Source organism: Syngnathus leptorhynchus, chromosome 14, assembly GCF_054491065.1.
Source record: "Syngnathus leptorhynchus isolate UIUO chromosome 14, UIUO_Slep, whole genome shotgun sequence".
Taxonomy (NCBI): domain Eukaryota; kingdom Metazoa; phylum Chordata; class Actinopteri; order Syngnathiformes; family Syngnathidae; genus Syngnathus; species Syngnathus leptorhynchus.
The window spans coordinates 3,296,593-3,315,899 of NC_141208.1; the positions used below are offsets into that span (position 1 = coordinate 3,296,593).

General features: G+C 42.6%; 3 protein-coding genes across 5 annotated transcripts; 1 reads left to right on the forward strand and 2 right to left on the reverse strand.

Annotated features, from left to right (window-relative positions):
- Window positions 1–4,664: 4,664 nt before the first annotated feature.
- camk2n2a (calcium/calmodulin-dependent protein kinase II inhibitor 2a) lies at window positions 4,665–8,108 on the reverse strand. Its single transcript, XM_085930977.1, has 2 exons — window positions 7,797–8,108; window positions 4,665–7,236 (listed from the first exon to the last, which is right to left on the reverse strand). The coding sequence occupies exons 1-2, from the start codon at window positions 7,963–7,965 to the stop codon at window positions 7,166–7,168; spliced, it is 240 nt and encodes a 79-aa protein (XP_085787103.1). The 5' UTR covers window positions 7,966–8,108; the 3' UTR covers window positions 4,665–7,165.
- Window positions 8,109–10,712: 2,604 nt separating this feature from the next.
- On the forward strand, window positions 10,713–14,027 carry LOC147046023 (dehydrogenase/reductase SDR family member 12-like). Of its 2 annotated transcripts, XM_085930342.1 has the most exons (10): window positions 10,795–10,865; window positions 11,201–11,334; window positions 11,402–11,484; window positions 11,622–11,717; window positions 11,791–11,872; window positions 11,948–12,009; window positions 12,093–12,197; window positions 12,261–12,351; window positions 12,581–12,718; window positions 12,789–14,027. In XM_085930342.1, the coding sequence occupies exons 1-10, from the start codon at window positions 10,810–10,812 to the stop codon at window positions 12,953–12,955; spliced, it is 1,014 nt and encodes a 337-aa protein (XP_085786468.1). In that variant the 5' UTR covers window positions 10,795–10,809; the 3' UTR covers window positions 12,956–14,027. The 2 variants fall into 2 exon arrangements, with proteins under 2 accessions (XP_085786467.1, XP_085786468.1); XM_085930341.1 differs by having other exon boundaries at window positions 10,713–10,865; window positions 12,093–12,351; window positions 12,789–14,024.
- Window positions 13,208–17,812, reverse strand: LOC147046024 (cullin-3-B-like). Of its 2 annotated transcripts, none has more exons than XM_085930338.1 (16): window positions 17,665–17,812; window positions 16,999–17,196; window positions 16,820–16,933; window positions 16,540–16,700; window positions 16,345–16,459; window positions 16,047–16,275; window positions 15,830–15,975; window positions 15,582–15,758; window positions 15,336–15,506; window positions 15,158–15,265; window positions 14,647–14,771; window positions 14,475–14,571; window positions 14,266–14,400; window positions 14,006–14,192; window positions 13,793–13,938; window positions 13,208–13,726 (listed from the first exon to the last, which is right to left on the reverse strand). In XM_085930338.1, the coding sequence occupies exons 1-16, from the start codon at window positions 17,731–17,733 to the stop codon at window positions 13,595–13,597; spliced, it is 2,310 nt and encodes a 769-aa protein (XP_085786464.1). In that variant the 5' UTR covers window positions 17,734–17,812; the 3' UTR covers window positions 13,208–13,594. The 2 variants fall into 2 exon arrangements, with proteins under 2 accessions (XP_085786464.1, XP_085786466.1); XM_085930340.1 differs by having other exon boundaries at window positions 13,209–13,726; window positions 17,529–17,777.
- Between the last annotated feature and the right edge of the window lie 1,495 nt (window positions 17,813–19,307).

Sequence of the window (19,307 nt, forward strand, 5' to 3'; positions counted from 1 at the left end):
TCAAATCAATCTTGAAGAGCTAGCGCTCTACCTTATGATTAGATTTAGCTTAGCTCATCACCCAGCCGCTCTCGAACATCCTGCTACTTGGTAATCGTAATCGAGTAACGGTATTAAAATCATTCATAGCAAACTTGCTCTAAAAAAGAATTTAACCTACAGAGAAATTAATTTTAAACAACAAAAGACAATAAAGTAAATAAACATGATCATGAAAAATCCCAAACTATTATAACCATGGTTTGGAACGGATTAATCACATTTATATTGTTTCCAATTGGAAATATCACTTCAGTTTGTGTATGATTTGGTTTGAGGTAGACATATGGCCAACTCCAACCTTCTCTGTGCATGACATCATTCATTTGACATCCCCCCCCGCTCTCACTTTTTCTCCCTGCCACAGTGATGAGTAAATAATTCATGTTCAGGCTGCTTTTCGGTGCCGGTAAATCATGTGAGCTGAAAGCATCCACGTGCTCGTCTTCCCCTCGGCACGGCCCGTGAAGACGTAGGGGGCGGAGCCAGTGCGCTTCATGGAGGTCACACATAAATACGTCTTCCGTTTTCAAATTCATAATCTGAAAATACCATCACCGTGTTTTAAATTGATATCGTGACTCAATATTAGCTGTCTAAGCATTAGAGTCTGTGCTAGCATTCTATATTGTTGTCTTGGATACTGTTTTTCTCAAGCCATGAATAATTATTTTCTAGGGCCAGGGTGTCAATTAGTCCCATATTTTTTCCCTCTGCTGGATTACAGTAAAATACCCATCAAAACTGTGTGTATGTGTCTCTCTGCTTTTATAATTGGCTGTTGTGGTTGTGTAGTACAGGCACAACATTGACTTTTACACAATTTGCACGACAGACCAGAGTGTGTAGTCGGTGTAGGCAGAGTCGTTGGTCCAGCGTGTACGTAAAAAGCCCAGTCTATTAATATGTCACAGCATCTGCCTTCATACCAAGGAATGTTGTCACACAGCCTGATGGACACGCAGAATAGTTGAGAGCGCCGCAGAGATAAGTCTCGAGGGCTGCTTCGGTATTTAGACAAAGTGCAGACAGACAGATAGACAGACAGGAAGTGTGGTGTGCACATTAATAAAGGAGAAATCATTTATTTTTAATTTCCCCACCGAGATGTAATTACATGCTATTTTTAAGACTCGGCTGTGATTTTTCATGTGGCTCTTCTTTCTTTTTTTGTGAGCAAAATGTGCATCACCTCAATGTTTCTTTAGCGGCCATAGCAGCGATGGAACTTCATATATAAAAGTATTGTGTCATTTCCTGGTTGTGACATGGTGCTTGGGAAGGCCTATTTGTGACTAATGGACCAAATAGTGCTGCATTTTGTATGCTGGCAAATGACTCAACTTGGCAGATAGTGAACAATTCTTCAAAAGAGAGTCAGAGGCACTGGCGGCCGAAATATAAAACAAATCAAATGACATATTGTGTATTGAAAACAACCACATCATTTCATGTTGAAGTTAGCTTAATGCTCATAAAACATAGCACCTATGTTCGGTTCGTTAACCCTTTCAAACGCAAATGGTGCAGCAACACCTGTAGACAGACGATTTAACAGCACTCAGTCATATTTATCGTCTGCAATGAACGATTAATATTAGTGCCGTAGTAAGGATCCGAGACAGGAGTTGAGACGTCTCATGAATAATATAAGTGCCTGTCTGTCTTGCCGCTAATGAATATCAATGTCAATAAATTATGAGTGTGTTTGTCTCTGTTGTGTGTGCGAGTGAGTCACTTGTTTGTGTGAGATTTCGGTTGTGACTGTGAGAAAAACAATTCTGAAATTCAGTATAATGTGGGGGCATTCACTCGTACAGATTTTTCTCCTAACTGCGAGCGGAAAAAAAAATAATAATCATTCGAGTGTGTGTAGGAAATGCAAAAGGATGAACTAGTGTCTCAAAGTTCGATGATTTTTAGCAAAGTGCTCATCGGAGAGTTTGGCTGCTGTCTGGTTGGTTTCCATGGTTGCAAATGAGTGGAAAGCCCTGGAAGGTTGAAAATCAGCTTGACTTCTATTAAGCCAGGCAGGACATTCAGCAGGAGGGGGCTTATGTAAGCCATTGGTCCCGAGGGGGGTTGATCCAGCCACAGAGTGACCAACAATGCAATTTGTATTCATTCTGCATTTGTAGTCTCTACATTGCACCGCAGTTTGCTTGTAGCCCTCGTCGAGCTCTTCCCTTCCACTTATTTGTATGTACAGAATTGAAACTTTTTGGCTTGGATGCCTCTGATGGGCATCGTAAGAGACATTTAACTTGACTGGACTCGTGTTATGTAACAGCAAAGTAAACCCTCGTGCACTGGAACTTTATTTTTATTTTTTTAAAAGTGCTATCCAAGCACTGGGCTATGCTGAACAATAAATATAGTAATTAAATATCGGGATTTGTTTTTAAAGTGGTGTAATAGTCTTCAAATGTCTAAATGTGTTGCTGCACCATTTGTGTTCAAATATCAGTTGACTTTTAAAATATGCGCTGCTGCTCTGTTATTTAACATTTTGGACAACACCCCCCCGCCATTTCCTGCCGCCCCTTGCCAATTGTCCTTCATGCTCTGTGGGCCAAGGGTAGTAACAGCACTAATCTACCGCAGGCTCGATGCCTTGCTCACTCCATCGCTCTTCTTCTCACTAGCCCCCCCCCCCCCCCCACCCCCCACCCCCCTTTGTCTATTGATTGGCTTGAGTGCCTGGAGTGTGTGCGTTTTTGTGTGTGGTTAGCGCTCACGCAAACGAAACCATGGCATGCTAACCCCCAAAGTGTTTTTCCTTCCTCTGTCACGTCGCGTTTAAACTGAGTCATGACTGTGTACAAATGCTCCAAGTGCGCTGTTTACTTTTTACAATCTCTTCCGTGTGATGTATCGCCAAGCTCTTTCATTTACTCCTCATATTTAGTTTTCGCTCGTCATTGGTAAGCGGCCACTTTGTGAATTCATCCCTGAAGGCTGACAGTCGACGACGTTACGTGTTTAGTTTCCCACAATGCAGCACCGAGTCGAAGATCGATTATTTCGTCGCACAAGAAGGGAGGGGGAGCGCTCGTGATCATTACGTGATTTTTCTGGGATCCTGAATTCAATCCATAACCCTTTTTAAACACCAAATCTAATCGTGAACTCAAGCACAATATGATCCACAACTGTTCATTGAAATCATATTAAATATGCTCACAACGACATGGAGGTTGGCAAATGTTCTCACGGGCCTCCCAGGCCTTGAAGTACATTGCTCGAGAAGAGTAGATAACATGAAACGGGATCACTACGTATAACGGGAAGCCATTGGATGCAACATTGGCGCATATCGGCCCATCTCTCCCGAGGCGGCGTAATGGCACAATATACTGTATGGCCGGCCTGCTTATGTAACGGAATATTAATGGAAGAGCGCTCGGCCGGTGGGGGTTAAAGTGGAATCAGATCAAAGCTTGCGTTCACTTCCAGCCAAGAGCTGAGAAAAGCTTTGTGTGCACATCGCATGACCACACAGGAGGAGGCTATGCTGAACCACTCAAAAAGTGGACAGTGAACATTCCAGACAAACATAGAGACAATAATTATTTTCAAGTAAATGTACCTCTTTGCACGCTTTGAATCGATTTGAACTTATTCCACACACTTGAAATGTCAACTTTAAAAGTATTAGCAGCAGCTCTTCCGTTCCCAAAAAAATGCAAGACTATCATTTAACATGACGTGAAAAAGAAAAGGTTGCGCCACGCACTTTCCAAATAAGATGTCAAGTGTGCTCGCTTCAAGCTCCTTTGCATTCCCACTTGAACTTTTCCATCAAACCGACACATGAAAAACCAAAATGTGCACCCAAAACCACATCGAAAGAAAACTGCTAGCTTACTGCTACCATATCATGCTAGATGCCATTAGCATTGTGGACATTGTTGACTAATTATAAACCTTCAAGCTACTGTTAACAACTCATACAAACAAAGCATAAAATGGTCATCTTAAATCTCTATTGTCAGTTTGAAAATCGAAATTGCTCTGACAGAGCGATGGGAAAATGCACTGCTTTGTAAATGGAATGGAAACATGTGTATACATGAGGGAAATGGATAACAACGACACGATACTTTCCCACACTAATTATTTGGTGATGGCAACCATATGTTGCGGCCGCCCGAGCTTTATGTGACCGAGATATACGCGGCCACACATACCGGCGGCGCTGGACGATTTCAGGATTCGAGGAAAACATTTGTGTGTGTGAAATGTTTATATGCGGAGTAAGAAATATTTGTATTTTTGTAAAAAATATTGTTTCAACTATAATAAGAGGGAACATTATGACTTCTGTCCATGATTTAGATTTTTTTTTTTGTCTTATGACAAGAGTAAATGTGTGGCGAAATGGCCGCCAATTGAGATGGTGACTCCCATTTAACATGAAAATTCGGAATACAGCTAAATTCCAGTTCAAAAGGGTGTGCAGATTTTTGCAGCCACAATATCTGTTTTGCAAGGTCTATTTAGTCAGCCGGGGTGTGTAGACTTTTTATTTCCATTAATTTTCCTTAATACAGCTGGTGGTCACATCACCGAAATGTTGTTTGATTTTCTGGGAGGGAAAAAAAAAAAGCAGACAGAATCACGTTTCATTCTTTCACCATTTATTAGTTCACCAAGTACAGTGAAAATGGCATCATAATATACAATGACTCATTCTTAGAATGTCATGACATTTTTGTAGATTTTTTTTTTTTTGCTTCATAAAATGATGTTCCATTATTGAAAATATTAAGGATTCATGCACAACAAACCATATCCAGTTTCTTTAAAATGGTGGTATAAAATAAGCCAACTAAAAAAAAACAAAAAAAACCCACAAAAATAAATTGTAATGTTCAAAATGGGTCAAATAACACCGTCATTTGATCATACTCATAAACAGTGCAATATACTCTAAAACTTTCTAACAAATTCATCAACGAAGCTCAAGTCACAGTATACGATTTCTTACTAATAGTTGAACATCGATGTGTGCAAAAACCCAGACACATTCAGTTAGTCTTTAAAAAACCCTCCGAGAGCAGTCGAGCAAAAAGGAACTTTTGTCTGGTTCCTCGCGTCCTTCTCCCGAGTAGAAACTGGCTATTTTGTCGATGAACTGTAAGACCAAATACGAGCATATCATTTAAATAACAAATATTTAGATATAAAAATACAAATATGACCTTTCTGTTTAAAAACAAGCGTGCCTGGGGTAAGCGTGATGGCACCTACGTTGGCACCGGAGTGAGAATTCATGCATGACATAAAACACCATCAATTGCAAAAAGAACAAGTACAGTGGTACTTTGACGAACGACTCAAATCCATTCCGTGAGCAAGCCTCACTCAATCAATTAATTCAGCAAATCAATTTTCCATCTTTGAAAACGCCATCAATGCAAAAAAATAGCACTGTATTGTTTAATGACTGTCGTATTCGTGGATTGGATGTGTGCCTTTAAGGGGCGTGTCCTAACGAGCTGAATTCAGGTTTGCCACTTGTGTTTGTAATCCACATCAGATTCTTGTGATTTTTTTTTTTTTTTGCATTTTTATGTTTGACAGTCCCGTTCAATAAACCGACTCTCCTTGCCCACATGGGAGGGCATTACAGTACTCGTTAGAAAAACAATAATTATAACCAGGGCAAGGATATGAAAGTAGACCTTTTTGTTTCCTCTCGATGATATCGTGAGATAATCTGCGGTTTGGCTGAGATGGCTCGGTAACTGGAAACATTTGTAAATAGGGATACTTTGAAGTCAACGTACCACTGTTTAGAACCAAGACGTGTTCTGCGTATTAGTTTCGATATTTACTCGATTTAATCTCTTTCATTTGGCCACTGTTTGTTAAATAATCAAATGTAAATATTTATAGTCATAAAAATAATAAACCCAAATCACTTGGGGATTTTGCTCCCATTTTTCATGAGCTGAACGGAAATATTTTGCGGACGTTCTACGCACAAAAAAAAAAGACCTGGCTCTTTTGAATCATTATTTATGTTAGTGAACACACCTTTGGTGAAATAGTTTGACTCAATATAGTATATTTTTGAATGAGCTCGCTTGATAATGTGCTGTCGAATTAGCATTTTGCTATGCCACACCTGTGAGGTGGCTGGATTTTCTCGGTGAAGGAGAAGAGCTCACAAAAGCATTTTTTTTTTTTAGGAATATTTTTACATCAGGCCTTTTTGGGTAAGAAAATGATTCGATTTTTCAGTGGAGCACATGAAAATTGGCAGCAAAAACAAAAGTCTTCATTTTCTATTTTTGCCAAAGATATGTGCAGGTGCAGCTACACCGCTTCAACCACTGATGGCAGAAAGAAATCCCGCGGCCAAAACAAGTGGTGTTCCACGACAGAAAATATTAACATTGCACCATCCTCGGATATATGTTTTTACATACAATCTGGTCTCCTTTAGTAAGAAGTAGATTTGAAAGTTTGCTTGGTCTTTCGGGGGGGGGGAAAGGGGGAGTGGAGGCTGGGGATACCAAAGGAGTAGAGCAGCAACAGGAATGCATTGGAGCGGTGCTGAAAGGACAGCTCCGTTGAATGCAAGGGGGAGGGGGGAGGGAGGGGGTGCAAGCTGAGCCTACTGTACAACGTCGAGCTTCAGCTTGTTTTTGCTTGCGTCTGGCACGAGGGGGGGGGGGGGGGGGGGCGAAGAAAGGACATAGCGGCGGGTGGTGGTGTTTGTTTAAATGACAAGTCCATCCATCACCTTTCAGGATGAAGTCAGCGCACATCGAGACAGCACAGCCGCCGTCTCACCATTTGGCGGAAGGGGGAGGTCGGGAGGATTTTTCTTCCCGGAAAAGGAAAACGAAAAGCGGGACTCATTTTAGGAGGATTGCCAGCCATATCCCACGGCGAATCTTTCCACTCCTCCTCTTCCATCCTTCTTGTTAGCTTGCTTTTCCTCCACCGTGTTTCATCGTCATCCTTCACTGCGTGTGTGGCCTTCTTCTTTTTCTCCTCCTCCCCCCCCCCACCCCCCTTCTGCAATCCTCCAACATGCACAGCCGACAAGTGCTTCAAATCGGTGATCAAAATGAAAAGAGTCTGCAAGGCATCGCACAATGGAGGCGGATCTTTAAACCCCGGGCGACGACTTGTCTGTCATCCCTTTGAGGACCTCGTCTATTCGGTCGTCCTCGATGACCACTGTGGAGGGAGAAAAAAATATTTTATTCGTTGTATCTATTTTTATATCGATTACAAGACATTTAAAACCAAAGGGGGGAGAGAATCTAAAAACAACTGTCATGGCTACTCTAGGTTAGGTTTCATGTTTACTGCATCGCAGGCGTAGGTAACACGCATGTAAAAATCAGCCATGCGGCAAATATACTAGTCTAGTTCCTGAATGCATCATGAGATTGCATGGAAAAAGTATGATAAACAGTCACATGACAACATGAAAAAGAAGGTTCCTCAATGCATCATCTTAAATAATCGAGTGACCACCTTAATTTTTTTTCCTTGATTGTTGAATGAATTGTGTAAACAATTATGATGAACCATTAAAACAGGATAGTGGGCAATTAAAAAAAAAAAGTTCTAGGTCCCTGAATGCATCACATGATCGCATGTCTACCGCATGACAATCGATCAAGTGTCCTTGGTTAAACAAATGTACCTGGTCCTTGAATGCATCACGATCTCGCACAATGCATTTAACATTTGGAGCTCAAATAAAAAAAAAAAAAGCGCCGAATATTTACCTCGCTTGGCTCTGCCGATCTGGCCGAGCTTCGGGGGTCTCTTGGCCTGCGAGCCGGCAAAAAAGGCGCTTGTGTCCTGCAGTCCGCAGCTAAAGGACATCTGGCTGACCTCGCTGTCAGCCCCGTAGCCGCTCATTTTCCCCTCGTTGTATGGCAGCACCTCGGACATGTTGGCTGGCGGCTACAAGTAGATTCGAGAAGTCCTCTTTGCAGCCTTAAATCCCGGCGTGGTAGGGAAGATCTTCAGTTGTTGTTGTTGATTTTTTATTTTTTTTTAATGGAAGTCCTGGTGGAAGTCCTGAGGTGCGCTGTGCGTTGGGTGGCCCCCCCGTTTGCAGCTGCAGTCGGAAGATGCGTGGACCCGAAATGAGTGCGTGCGCTCTCCTCTGTTGCTGGCTGATGTCTGGTGTAAGAGGAGGAAGATCCCGGGATCATAAAGGAAACCCAGGCGGAACGGTGAAGTCATCCATTCGGGTTGGGGGAAGCGAGTGTGCGCAAGTTTACGTGTGTTTGGTTTGTGGCGATAGAACAGTGCCCTCTATAGGCAAAACGATGGAACTGAAGATTTTGAAACACTTCTGCTGAGGCTTTGCTGTGTCAAAACAAATCAAGAAAATGAATGGATGGGTAAAATTATGAACAAATTATGTTTTTAGTGAGGGGATGAATTATTATATTCTTTACAAATACATATAGTCATGTCATACAATATAAAGGACCCCTGCTTTTTTTATGTCTATTGAAATGCTTTGGAAAAAAAAAACCACGAGTTTAACCACCGAAGGCTTCAAGAAACATTGATTACTGATGAACTGTCACATGAGGGGTGATCGAATAAAAATTTAATCACGATCCAATTTGCTAGCTCTGATGTCACACTAAAGCCACGATGACGTCACGATGACGCTCATAGCCCCCCTCGGGGGGCACGTTGGCATGGCATCTTTGGATCACTAAGATAGTGAAATGCATTAACCCACGTCACAGCACTCAATACATTTTTTTTCAGTCCAAGGCTTATGGCTAGTACTTGATGTATCCCTTTGGGAGGACACACAATTCCCCCCCCCCACTTGGAAAGCAATCTCCATCCTGCAGCTACCAAACGACCAGCAGAGCACTTGGCTCATGCTGGGTTCAAACAAGGGACAGGTGTGATGTCATCACTATGAGACAGAAGTAAAGCCTGCTTGTTGGCCATCCTTTCGTTCCATGGGCTTCCATGCTCTACCTCAGATTTTTTAAATCTTTATTGGACTCAGTCGGAGTGTCTGTGATTTACTCCCCAGCTTCTCTGCTTCTACTTTGGCAAGCAGAACACGTAATGATCTAACTCACTCAATCAGCAGTGCATGGCTCGGACAAGGAACGAGCGTGTGTGTGTGTGAGTGCGAGCGCTCTCGAATCATTGCCTCCAATTACAAATGAATCACCAACATGCTGAGTCACTAGCCTGCTCTCCCCCTTCCTCCCCAAAAGCCCTTATTGATGCTATTGAGGCGGAAGCACACACATGCACAAATAGATGAACACACACACATACAGAAAGTCTCTGGACTAAAAGCTGAGGGAGAAAACAAAACAAAACAGTAATAGGTTGGCGCGTTGAAGATACTCGTTCACTACTTTTTGTCCAAATTGAGCAATTTGACTCACTTCAATGTGGTTTCTTGGCACCAAGATGTCACGAGATGGTAGCAAATTGCTAATTTGGTCCAAGTAAAGCTCGAAACATACTTCTGCAAAAAGACTTTCACTCTTAGTAAGTCAGTGAATAACTGACTTTTCATTTGACTATGAGCGGGAAGAAATATTCTAGTCGTGGCCATGATTGCAGTACAAAAGTCAACATTTACATTCTTAAAAGGTGAAGACCAGTGCAAAGGTCTAGCAGGAGTTTTGATGGCTTGTGTTTAAAGTAGGTCACTGACTCGTCTCATCCCACGCTTCACTGTACGCCCTAAGCACATGGCTGACACTGGCAATTGGCATTAGACTGGCAGGCATGCCTTGGTGGCTCTCTCGCTTGCTTGCTCTCTCTCTCTCTCTCTCTCTCTCTCTCTCTCTCTCTCTCTCTCTCTCTCTCTCTCTCTCTCTCTCTCTCTCTCTCTCTCTCTCTCTCTCTCTCTCTCTCTCTCTCTCTCTCTCTCTCTCTCTCTCTCTCTCTCTCTCTCTCTCTCTCTCTCATTCTCGAGATGCATGTGGCACTTCTGTCAAAACGACTGCTGATGCTGCCAAACATTCGCCCCTGCGCTGTCGCACACACACTCACACACACACAAATACATCAAGTGATGGTGAACTTTATGGAGGTCGTTTTTTAGTGAAAAAAGGTTTGTGTTGCATGCATACAAATCACTTTACACAAGTACACAACCCCCTTTTTGACCTCCATACCAGGGGTCACCAACTCGGGTCCTTCTAAAACACACCTGATTCAAATGTTCAGGTCATTAGCAAGCTCTATTAAGCCTGATAACACCGCCGCCATCTTGGATGTGGCAGGTAGGCCCGACCCTTATGTATGTGCTCTGCTTGCATCACTAAAAACTATGCAACCAGTGCAAGAGCAAAATATCTTACTGGTAGTGATATGCAGTACAATTACATATTACGTGAAGAGAAACACGTGATGTTTCTTATTATTTATTAACTGCACACACAAATAAAGTAGGTCGGAATTGATTCAAATTCATATTAGTACCCTCGTCCGTATAAAAAAAAACTAAAAATAATTGTGCCTCATGAGCAAGTATGCAATGTTTGAACTTTTTCTTTTTTTAGAATAAATATTCTGCAGATTTAAGTACACATTTGTGCACATCCAATATGGCGGACGAGCTGACGTACTACAGCTGCGAGCGGAGGCGCTCAATAAGTCTATATATTGTAGCGTCGACAGAGGGCGCTATGGTGCAAATTCCCCTTCCATGTGACACTCATCTGTCACAGTGGTTGTCCAAAGTAACCGTGACTTGGCTTCCAAGCTTCTGCAAAGTTACCATTTGATACCATGTCGCTGTACCGAAATGCCATCTGGTTTTTAAACGGAATGCACCATTATACAAGGTCAGTCAACGACTTGAATTTGTTGTTTTTAATACTAAATGTTTTGGATAATCACTGATGGTTTTGTTGTCTTTCTTTGAAGCTAAAGGGTCATACTTATGAAAGGCCTGAATGGCACTGCACAAGCTGCCCTTTATGTGCTATCACAATCTTCCCATTGACAGTTGATTTGTTTTCAACCTTTATTTGGGCGAGGCACAAACTTTACTTGCAGCGCCAAAATGACATGTCACAAAAAATATATAATATACTGAACTAGAGACTAGCTGGTGAGGATGATTGCTATCGACCCGAATGGAACTAAAATGTTAAGAGTGTGAACTTGGTTCTTCTAGGAAGGGATATGAAGCGGCTTCTCAAAACTTTGAGCACCAGGACCTGGATGTGTCGGTGGTGGGGAGGTCTTTTATGGTCACTGGAGCCAATAGTGGAATCGGGAAAGCCACTGCCATGGCTATAGCCAAGAAAGGTACGCATACCTAAAAGATTTTCTTCCCCCTATGCCGTTTTTAATGTCAATGAAATTATTCTTGCAGGTGGGAGAGTGCACATGGTCTGCAGGAACAAAGATAAAGCAGAGGAAGCCAAGGTTGATATTGTTAATGAATCTGGGAATACTGTGAGTAGACATTTTCCTATCTTAAGACTCGTATAGTCTTAGAGTTATGATCGGAACACCAAAACTGTTAAGTCGTGAAAATTTGGTCTTATACAAAAGTTAAAGTGAAGGAATAGTCGTCAACGTGTTCATTCCAGGAGGTGTACGTCCATATCGTGGACTTGTCGGAATCACGCAAAGTGTGGGAATTCGCCGAAGCCTTCAAGAAGCAGTATCCGTCTTTACATGTCTTGGTATGTATTGTCCAACAAGAAAATGATTGATATTTTCCAAGATGGCAACGCTCGATTGGATTCTTTTCCACAGATAAACAATGCGGGCTGTATGATACACAAGAGGGAGGTGAATGCCGAAGCCCTGGAGAAGAACTTTGCAATCAATACGATGGGTATTAGACTTTCCACATGCTAGTACGTACGAGACAATCTTCCAACATCTGCCCCCTTTTGTCCCATCTCTTTAGCAATGTATCTTCTCACTGAAAGTCTCATACCGCTTCTACAAAAGAGCCGGCATCCCAGAGTGGTATGAACCAGCACACAGTGGCGCTCTTGTCAGCCCGTGCCTTGTTGTCCAAAGCTCTAAGCACACTACGCCTCTGTTATTAGATCACTGTGTCGTCAGGGGGCATGCTGGTCCAGAAGCTCCAGATTGATGACTTACAGTCAGAGAAAGGATACTTTGATGGGCTCATGGTTTACGCCCAGAACAAGGTGGGTGGGCGGGGGGGCTTCCCATCAGGAGTTGGAGGAGAAAGATTGTGTTGTTCTTCTCAGAGACAGCAGGTGGTGCTGACGGAACAGTGGGCCAGAGAGTACCCGGATATTCACTTCTCTGTCATGCACCCTGGCTGGGTCGATACACCAGGTACTGTTAAAAAGGCCCACAACTGAAGACAGAATTATATATTATACATATAATATTAAATATTATTTTATTGATTTATTATTATGATTATTGAATTTTCACACGCAAGCAGCAGTCATAATATCATTTTGGGACAAATGTGTTTGAGTTCACTGTAAATTAAAAATGAATTTAGTGATACATCCTGTTGAGTCTTGTCGTACGATAATCCCAATAATTCATTCCGCAGCCGTGTCCACGGCCATGCCTCAGTTCCACAGTATGATGGGCCAGAGACTGCGCAGTCCAGAGCAAGGAGCCGACACTGCGGTATGGTTGGCCCTGTCCAAAGCCGCTGGCGAAATCCCCAGCGGGCAGTTTTTTCAAGGTGGGTGACATTCTTTGGGAGGTGTAGCCTTTTTTCTTGTAGTCAGCCGGTGACGCGTCTGTTTTTGTAGATCGGAAGGCCGTCCCAACCCACCTGCCTCTCGCTTGGACTCGCAGTTCCACAGTGGAGGTTCTGACTTTCATCTCTCAGCTGGAGATGCTGGCCAAAGCTGTGCAGTCAAAGCCTTTTGTAGTGCTTAGTGATCCATCGGGGCCCAGTATGTCCCAAGTGGCATAAATGTTGATTATTAAATAGAATTAAATCAAGTCATGGGGAATGAGACACGGTTTGGTGTTACTCATTGTTTCAGATTAACCTATAATAGCGAGAGGTGTACAGGCATTTGGTACAAAATGTAATATATATATATATTTTTCCCAAATTATGGCCGCTTGGATTTGGATTTTGCGAGGTCAGCAGTATTTTAAGTAGCACTGATAGCCGGAGGTTATTGGTGCAAAATATTCACATCTTCAAATTTCAATTATTTATTTTTTGTAATAGTTTAAAAAAAAACATGCATTTTCAGGAGAACAAATATCAAATGATCAAGCATCAAACCATTTTTTATTTTATTTACAATGTAGGAATTCAATGATATAAAATGAAATTGGCTTCTGCGTATTTATATTAAGAGCAAAAAAGCATTTTTTTTTTGGTTTTGTAAAAATCTCCTTATTCTTAAATAAATTACTTTCTATACAGTATGGAAACAAAATAAGGTGCAGTTAACATTTTACATAGGGGGGGGGCGCTCTTTTGATTCCAGGAAGACACGTCCCAGAGGATGTGGATTTTTTTCCATGCAGATCCCTTTGCCGTTTGACTATGTTGTAAGTTCAACACAGTCCATCCTCCTCTTCTGCAAAGTTCCTTCTATGCGATGTAAGTGTACATATTACGGTCCTCCGGAGTCCTCGCTAAGTATTCCCTCTCTATAAGTCCCTCGATGCGCTTTTTGATGACCACGGGACTGGGGAGGAAACGTGTCTGCAGCTGCTGAGTCACCTAAGCACATCCAATTCACACCATGTCAAATCGCGGCAATTTGAGGGATGATGTTGAAATATTCACCTCGGCCACCAGGACATTGTGCTGGATCTTCTTCCTGGACTTCATGATGCGTACGATGGCTGCCTCGATCATGACCTTCCTGTCGTCATCCACTTTCTGCTGCGTCTCTTTTCTCTCTGGGTCCGACTCTCCTTGTTTAGCAGCGACTAGAAAGCGTACGGGGTAGTCGAGTTAATTTTTATTCTTTTTTTTTTATTGTCAAAATGATGTTACCTGTTTGTATTTTGACTCTGTGCACTTTAGCAGTAAAATGGTCATTGACTGTAAACAAATGTCCAGTTTCAATCTCCTTGGACTTTGGCTCTTTGGTAAGAACTCTCTGCGTGGGCTTCCCACAGGCCAAAGACTGCAACGCTCTCACCAACTCCCATCTGGGAATATCTGTCTCGTGATGAATCTCCTTTTAAAAAGAGAGAGAATTTGCCCGAAAGTCTTGCTCAACAGTAAAAGATAAAGCTTAAGCTACAACAAACCTCAAAAGTGTAACATTCTCTGTGGTTGAAGAGCATGAGGATAGTCATCTGGAAGGTGGACACCTGCAGAATTGTTTTACGGGAGTTTGAACCGTTCACGTGGGCGCCTCCAGAGCTCGCTTCCGAACCGTCATCCTGGACATGAATTTTTTTTTTTTAATACGTCCTCCCGAGAAAAGTCAACCTGAAAAGTTGCATTGGAGACTGACTTTTTTCAAAGCACCGTAGAAGGTTGCAATTAGGTCTGCCCCGCCCATGTGATGCTGGAGCGTGAGTTGTCTACCACTGTGTTTGGCCAGGTAAAACCTGCCAAAGAGAAGCCTCTTAAAAAAAAAAACAAGTACTAACTAAAACCCGCTGTGTCATTTGAACAGGTATTACCTCCTAAACACCTCAAAAGCGTGCTGAGGGGAAAGGGGGATGGTGCATCTGGGCGTCGCCGACTGCGTTGGCCAATAACCCGTGGTGAGTACTCGGACAGTTAGGTCCACACCACATAGAGAAGCCTGAGAGAGATTTGGGGGGGGGGGGGGGGATTTCAGATGTAAAATCAAGCCCTTGTCTAAGCTCTCAAATTGTGTCAGCTGAATGTAAATTTTGAGCTTCTTCACGTCATCGCTTGTCTATTCACCATGAGAGGCGATATCCACCAATTAGCTCGTGAGATTTTCGCGGGCGGGGCTTCCCCTCGGATTGGGGCGAACGGGTTGCCGGTTAATCTGCGGCGTCATCTCCTCGTTTGAGAATATAAATAACGAGATCAAATTGTGGCGACCGGGGCAGATGCATTTTTGAGGCAAAGCTAGCTAAGTAATAATAGCTAGCTCGCTAGCTCGCATTTTTAGACTTTTGACTCGAGACCTGAACATACGTTCCATTTTTAAGGTCTTACCGACGTGACGTGTACGTGTCGTCTGAACTCATCCATAGTGGAGTTGGAGATGGTCATATCTCGAAACATCCCTTCCAATTTCGAGGTGAACTGACATCCGCATTCCGTCTGTAAAGAGCAAAGAGCGTGAGTCCAAACGACCGGTCGAGCGACGCCAAGACAACCGACCTTGTCTTACTTTGAGCTTGGAGATCATGCTCTTCTCTAAATCGTCCGACACGCTCTTGTTGCTCAGAAGTCTCCGGCCCAGGTGTTGCTTGTAGTACCTTTCAAACACATCCTTCTCCTGGAGAAACCTGAACAACACCATGGTCTTGTCTAGAATCAACTCCACCTCCTGTTCCGTCAACTTTATAAGGACACCAAAGAAATATTAGAACTGCGTTTTCCACCCCATGACAGATTTGCGATACTTCGGGCATACCCCTCGAACTCCTTTCTTGAGCTTATCGTCGATGAAGAGCGAGAGGTACTCGGGTGAGCGAGAGTTGAGATTGAGGAAATACTCAAAGTCTCCCGCTATGGTTTGCTTGAAAAGTTTGTCATTGTTGAACGATTCATGGAGGAAACGATCAAACATCATCTTCAGGTTCAGCAGGCCCTGTTCAGGAAACAGACAAGATACTCGAGTCTGGTTTTAGATGCGTCTTGGGCTTCTCCTGATGGTTATACCTGGATGTAGTCGACTGGATTCTTGCCCTCTCCTTCTTCTGACACCAGAGCCCGGCCTTGTTCTCTCAAGTACAAGCTCATACAATCGCACATTGTTTTTAAACCATTGGGGACACGACTGAACAGCTTGTACATGCATAAAAGGTCTGCGGGTCAAAGTAAGGACAACAAAAATCACCGAGCTTCACATCTGGAAACATTTCCAAAGCGACTTTACCTTCTGTGATGCGATTCTGCAACATGTGGACCATGCCCGAGTTCTCCATCTCCAAGATGGTTTTCATGTGTTTTGTTATCAGCTCCCTTTCCACCACCTTGACAATGGACTCCTCGGTGGATTTGTCCAAACAATGTTTGACGCGCTCGATTTCTTCGTTGATTCTGGCCTCCACCCTCTTAATGTAGATGCTGGTGCTGTTTTCGGCAAGAAACCTTTGGCTTTCCATCTAAGCGGGACGACCGATATGTTATTTAATCGACCTAGAGTGGACACGGGGTACCCGGACGGGACTCACCTGGTAGAACTCGGCTGACATTTCCAAGAAAGGACGCTCAAAGTCTTCTTCGTATACAATCCTGCTGTCCAGGCCGAGGACCATCAGCATCTGGCAGGTGTTTCTGATGGATCCCCTGCAATTCAAATATTTCCCATCAATAATAAGGCAGAACACACTATGGGAAATAAACTCCTCATAAATAATCCTCCATGCCTGTCTACAACTTCTCCCCTCCTTTCTCGTTTAATCATGTCCAGTAATGTCTGCCATAGGTGTTCTCGAATGCAGCTGTAGTGGACCACCTGGTCTCTGAATACGATGATGCTGAGGTTGTACACGTTCTCCACGGTGTTTTGCTGAACATAAACTCGGTCCTGGAATTGCAGAATCAATTTGAATTCAAGTTATCCAACAAGAGCTTCTGCTCAGCCCACAACAAGACAAGCTGTAGATACAAAATCAAATCAAGGCCACCACATTCCTGACTTCCTACCATGTACATGAGGATGTCTCTGATCATGATGGTAGCGGTTTGATGGTCATTCCACTCTTGATTTAAGATTTGCAGAAATTTGTTATTTAGACATTTCAGGACATCTTGTCGTACCTGTCAAAGCCATATGAATCAATGGCGGGTTCATACACACATTCACAACGGTTTATTTTGTTTACTTTGTTGATGAGATGCTCTGTAACCACCTCCCGCAGACCCGTGTAGAGCTTCTCCCCGTGTTTGTGCAGCACCATGGTGTAGGCATTCCTGTACAGCTCTTCGAAGCTCAGCCCACTGTTGTTCTTCCTCTGGATCTCCTGGATGGCATTCCTTAACAGGGCCCAGATGCTCTCCACATATTTCTCATCCATTGTCATCTATAGTGAACAGGTGAAATGACAACTGCTCAATCTGCTGATTTTATTTGATTAAGGACGGCAGTTTCAGACAAATGAATGTTGGGACCTGAGAAGCTAACTTGATTATTATTATTTTTTTAGTCTCAATGACAGTCCCTGGAGTTAATGTGCATCTTCTCTGACTTCCACTTTATAAAGACTGTGGAGACTTGACAATAGATTTGCCCCCAATCTGGCAATTTGTTTTTTTTTAATCATTTCCTACAATCGCAAATTTTGAGCTTGACTTGTGTATTTCTTTTATTACCATGGGATTTTTATTTATTTTTTTATCAGAGGCGACAACTCACGAATAGGGCCGGCATGGCGTTGTTCCTGTTTTGTGGCAGCTTTCGCTTGTCACAAGTAGGTATGGTATTCTTTTTCACACGCCAGTGGGGAACCTGCTTGCAAGTTTATTTCAACTGCCTGGAAGCACATACTTACTGGGAAAGCGCGTATCCTCATTTTGGCTTCTTTCTTGGTCTCGCACCTGACATTGGCCATGATTCTCATGGACAGGTGACGCTCCTAAATAATAAGAGACCGCATGAGATGCGTCTGGGGGCTAGCTTTGTATAAGGACGCGCGCTGATCGGATATTCTGCCTTTGTTACAAACGACATTATGACGTCATAAACCAGTGTTGTCGAAAAATTATTACGTCGATGCTGCCTCTTTTTGGGGGCCATAATTAAAAATGTCGCTCGACAACATGGAATAATCGTTCTCGGGGGTACAATTATATATACAATTAATTAATTAAAATTTAAATTAAATTAATTAAATTTAAATAAATGAATTAAATTAAAAATTGGGTGGGGGTTATAACAAAAACAACTAAATGTACTTACAAATCCGACCGATGACGTAATGTATGTAACATATGTTCTCGCGAGATTTCCCTTGTCAAAGTGTCAGGCGTCAAGAAGCCACACTGCGGTCGCTTGCGGAATAATTAAGAAAAAAACTACAAAAAATTGGTAAGCATTTTAACTTAGCTAGCAACTACTGCAAATTGTTGAAACTAAAAAGCCTCGCATATAGGAAAATAAAAATGTGCCCTCAGCATGCAAGCAACGTGCGCCCAAAACAAGAATTTGAGGCCAGGTTTAAAAAACTTAAAAAACAAACTTTTTATGCCAAGTAAGTAGGTACCACCTAAAAATTACTTAGCTCTCCATATTAGATTCATGTATTTATCAAAAAAATAGGGCAGAGGCTTGACCCTACCAAAGTAAATGTTTAACAAGGCATTCTTAAATATTTGATTGTTAAGTGAAAAACAAAATATAGGGTACTCAAAAGTTAAATAAATCGGAATCGTACATTTAAAAAAATGCATTGTACTTTGCATGAAAATTAAAAACAGGATAATTCTGCATATCTGAGTGTATGTGCATTGTTGTCATCACGTCCACTTCAGTTTGTCCACCAGGTGGCGTGCAAATGACAGATACCACCGGTTTGTAGTTGTATGTTCCAGAGTTATCAAGACCACTTATAAAAATCGTTTTACCCCATCACAATGTGAATGCAATGCTTCAGTAGCATGATAGCATTCACAGAAATCACCCCCCCCCCTCTTTTTATTCATTGCAAAAGCAGAATTTAATCCACCTGTTTTTGAGTTCATCCTTGCTACAAAGATGACACCAGAGGGGTCAGGACAAAACACTTCTCCCCATCAGAATCCCGCTCTCATCATTTTAGCCAAGTCGCTGTTGACCTGGCGCCAGCGGCACAAAACAGGACAAGTAATTTCATTTGCTTCTGCCGTCGACCTTGAAACAGGGAATGTAGGCTACTGGAATCCCATTGGGGAGGCAGATTGTCAATTACAATCCCTTCCGAGTGGAAAAAAATATATATACTTTTTGTCCTTAGTATGTCCGAGAGATAACGGTGCTACCAGTAATTTTATGTATGATTTTAGATATATTGACGAATTCCGTTCTAATCTGTTGTGTTATCGTCTTTCCAGGCACTTTTTGTATGACCTGAGAACGGAGACCGACGTATGTATTGACGCCATGTGATGCGGGCTGCTGGTAATTGATGTCATAACTTCTTGCCCCGTGGACATGGCA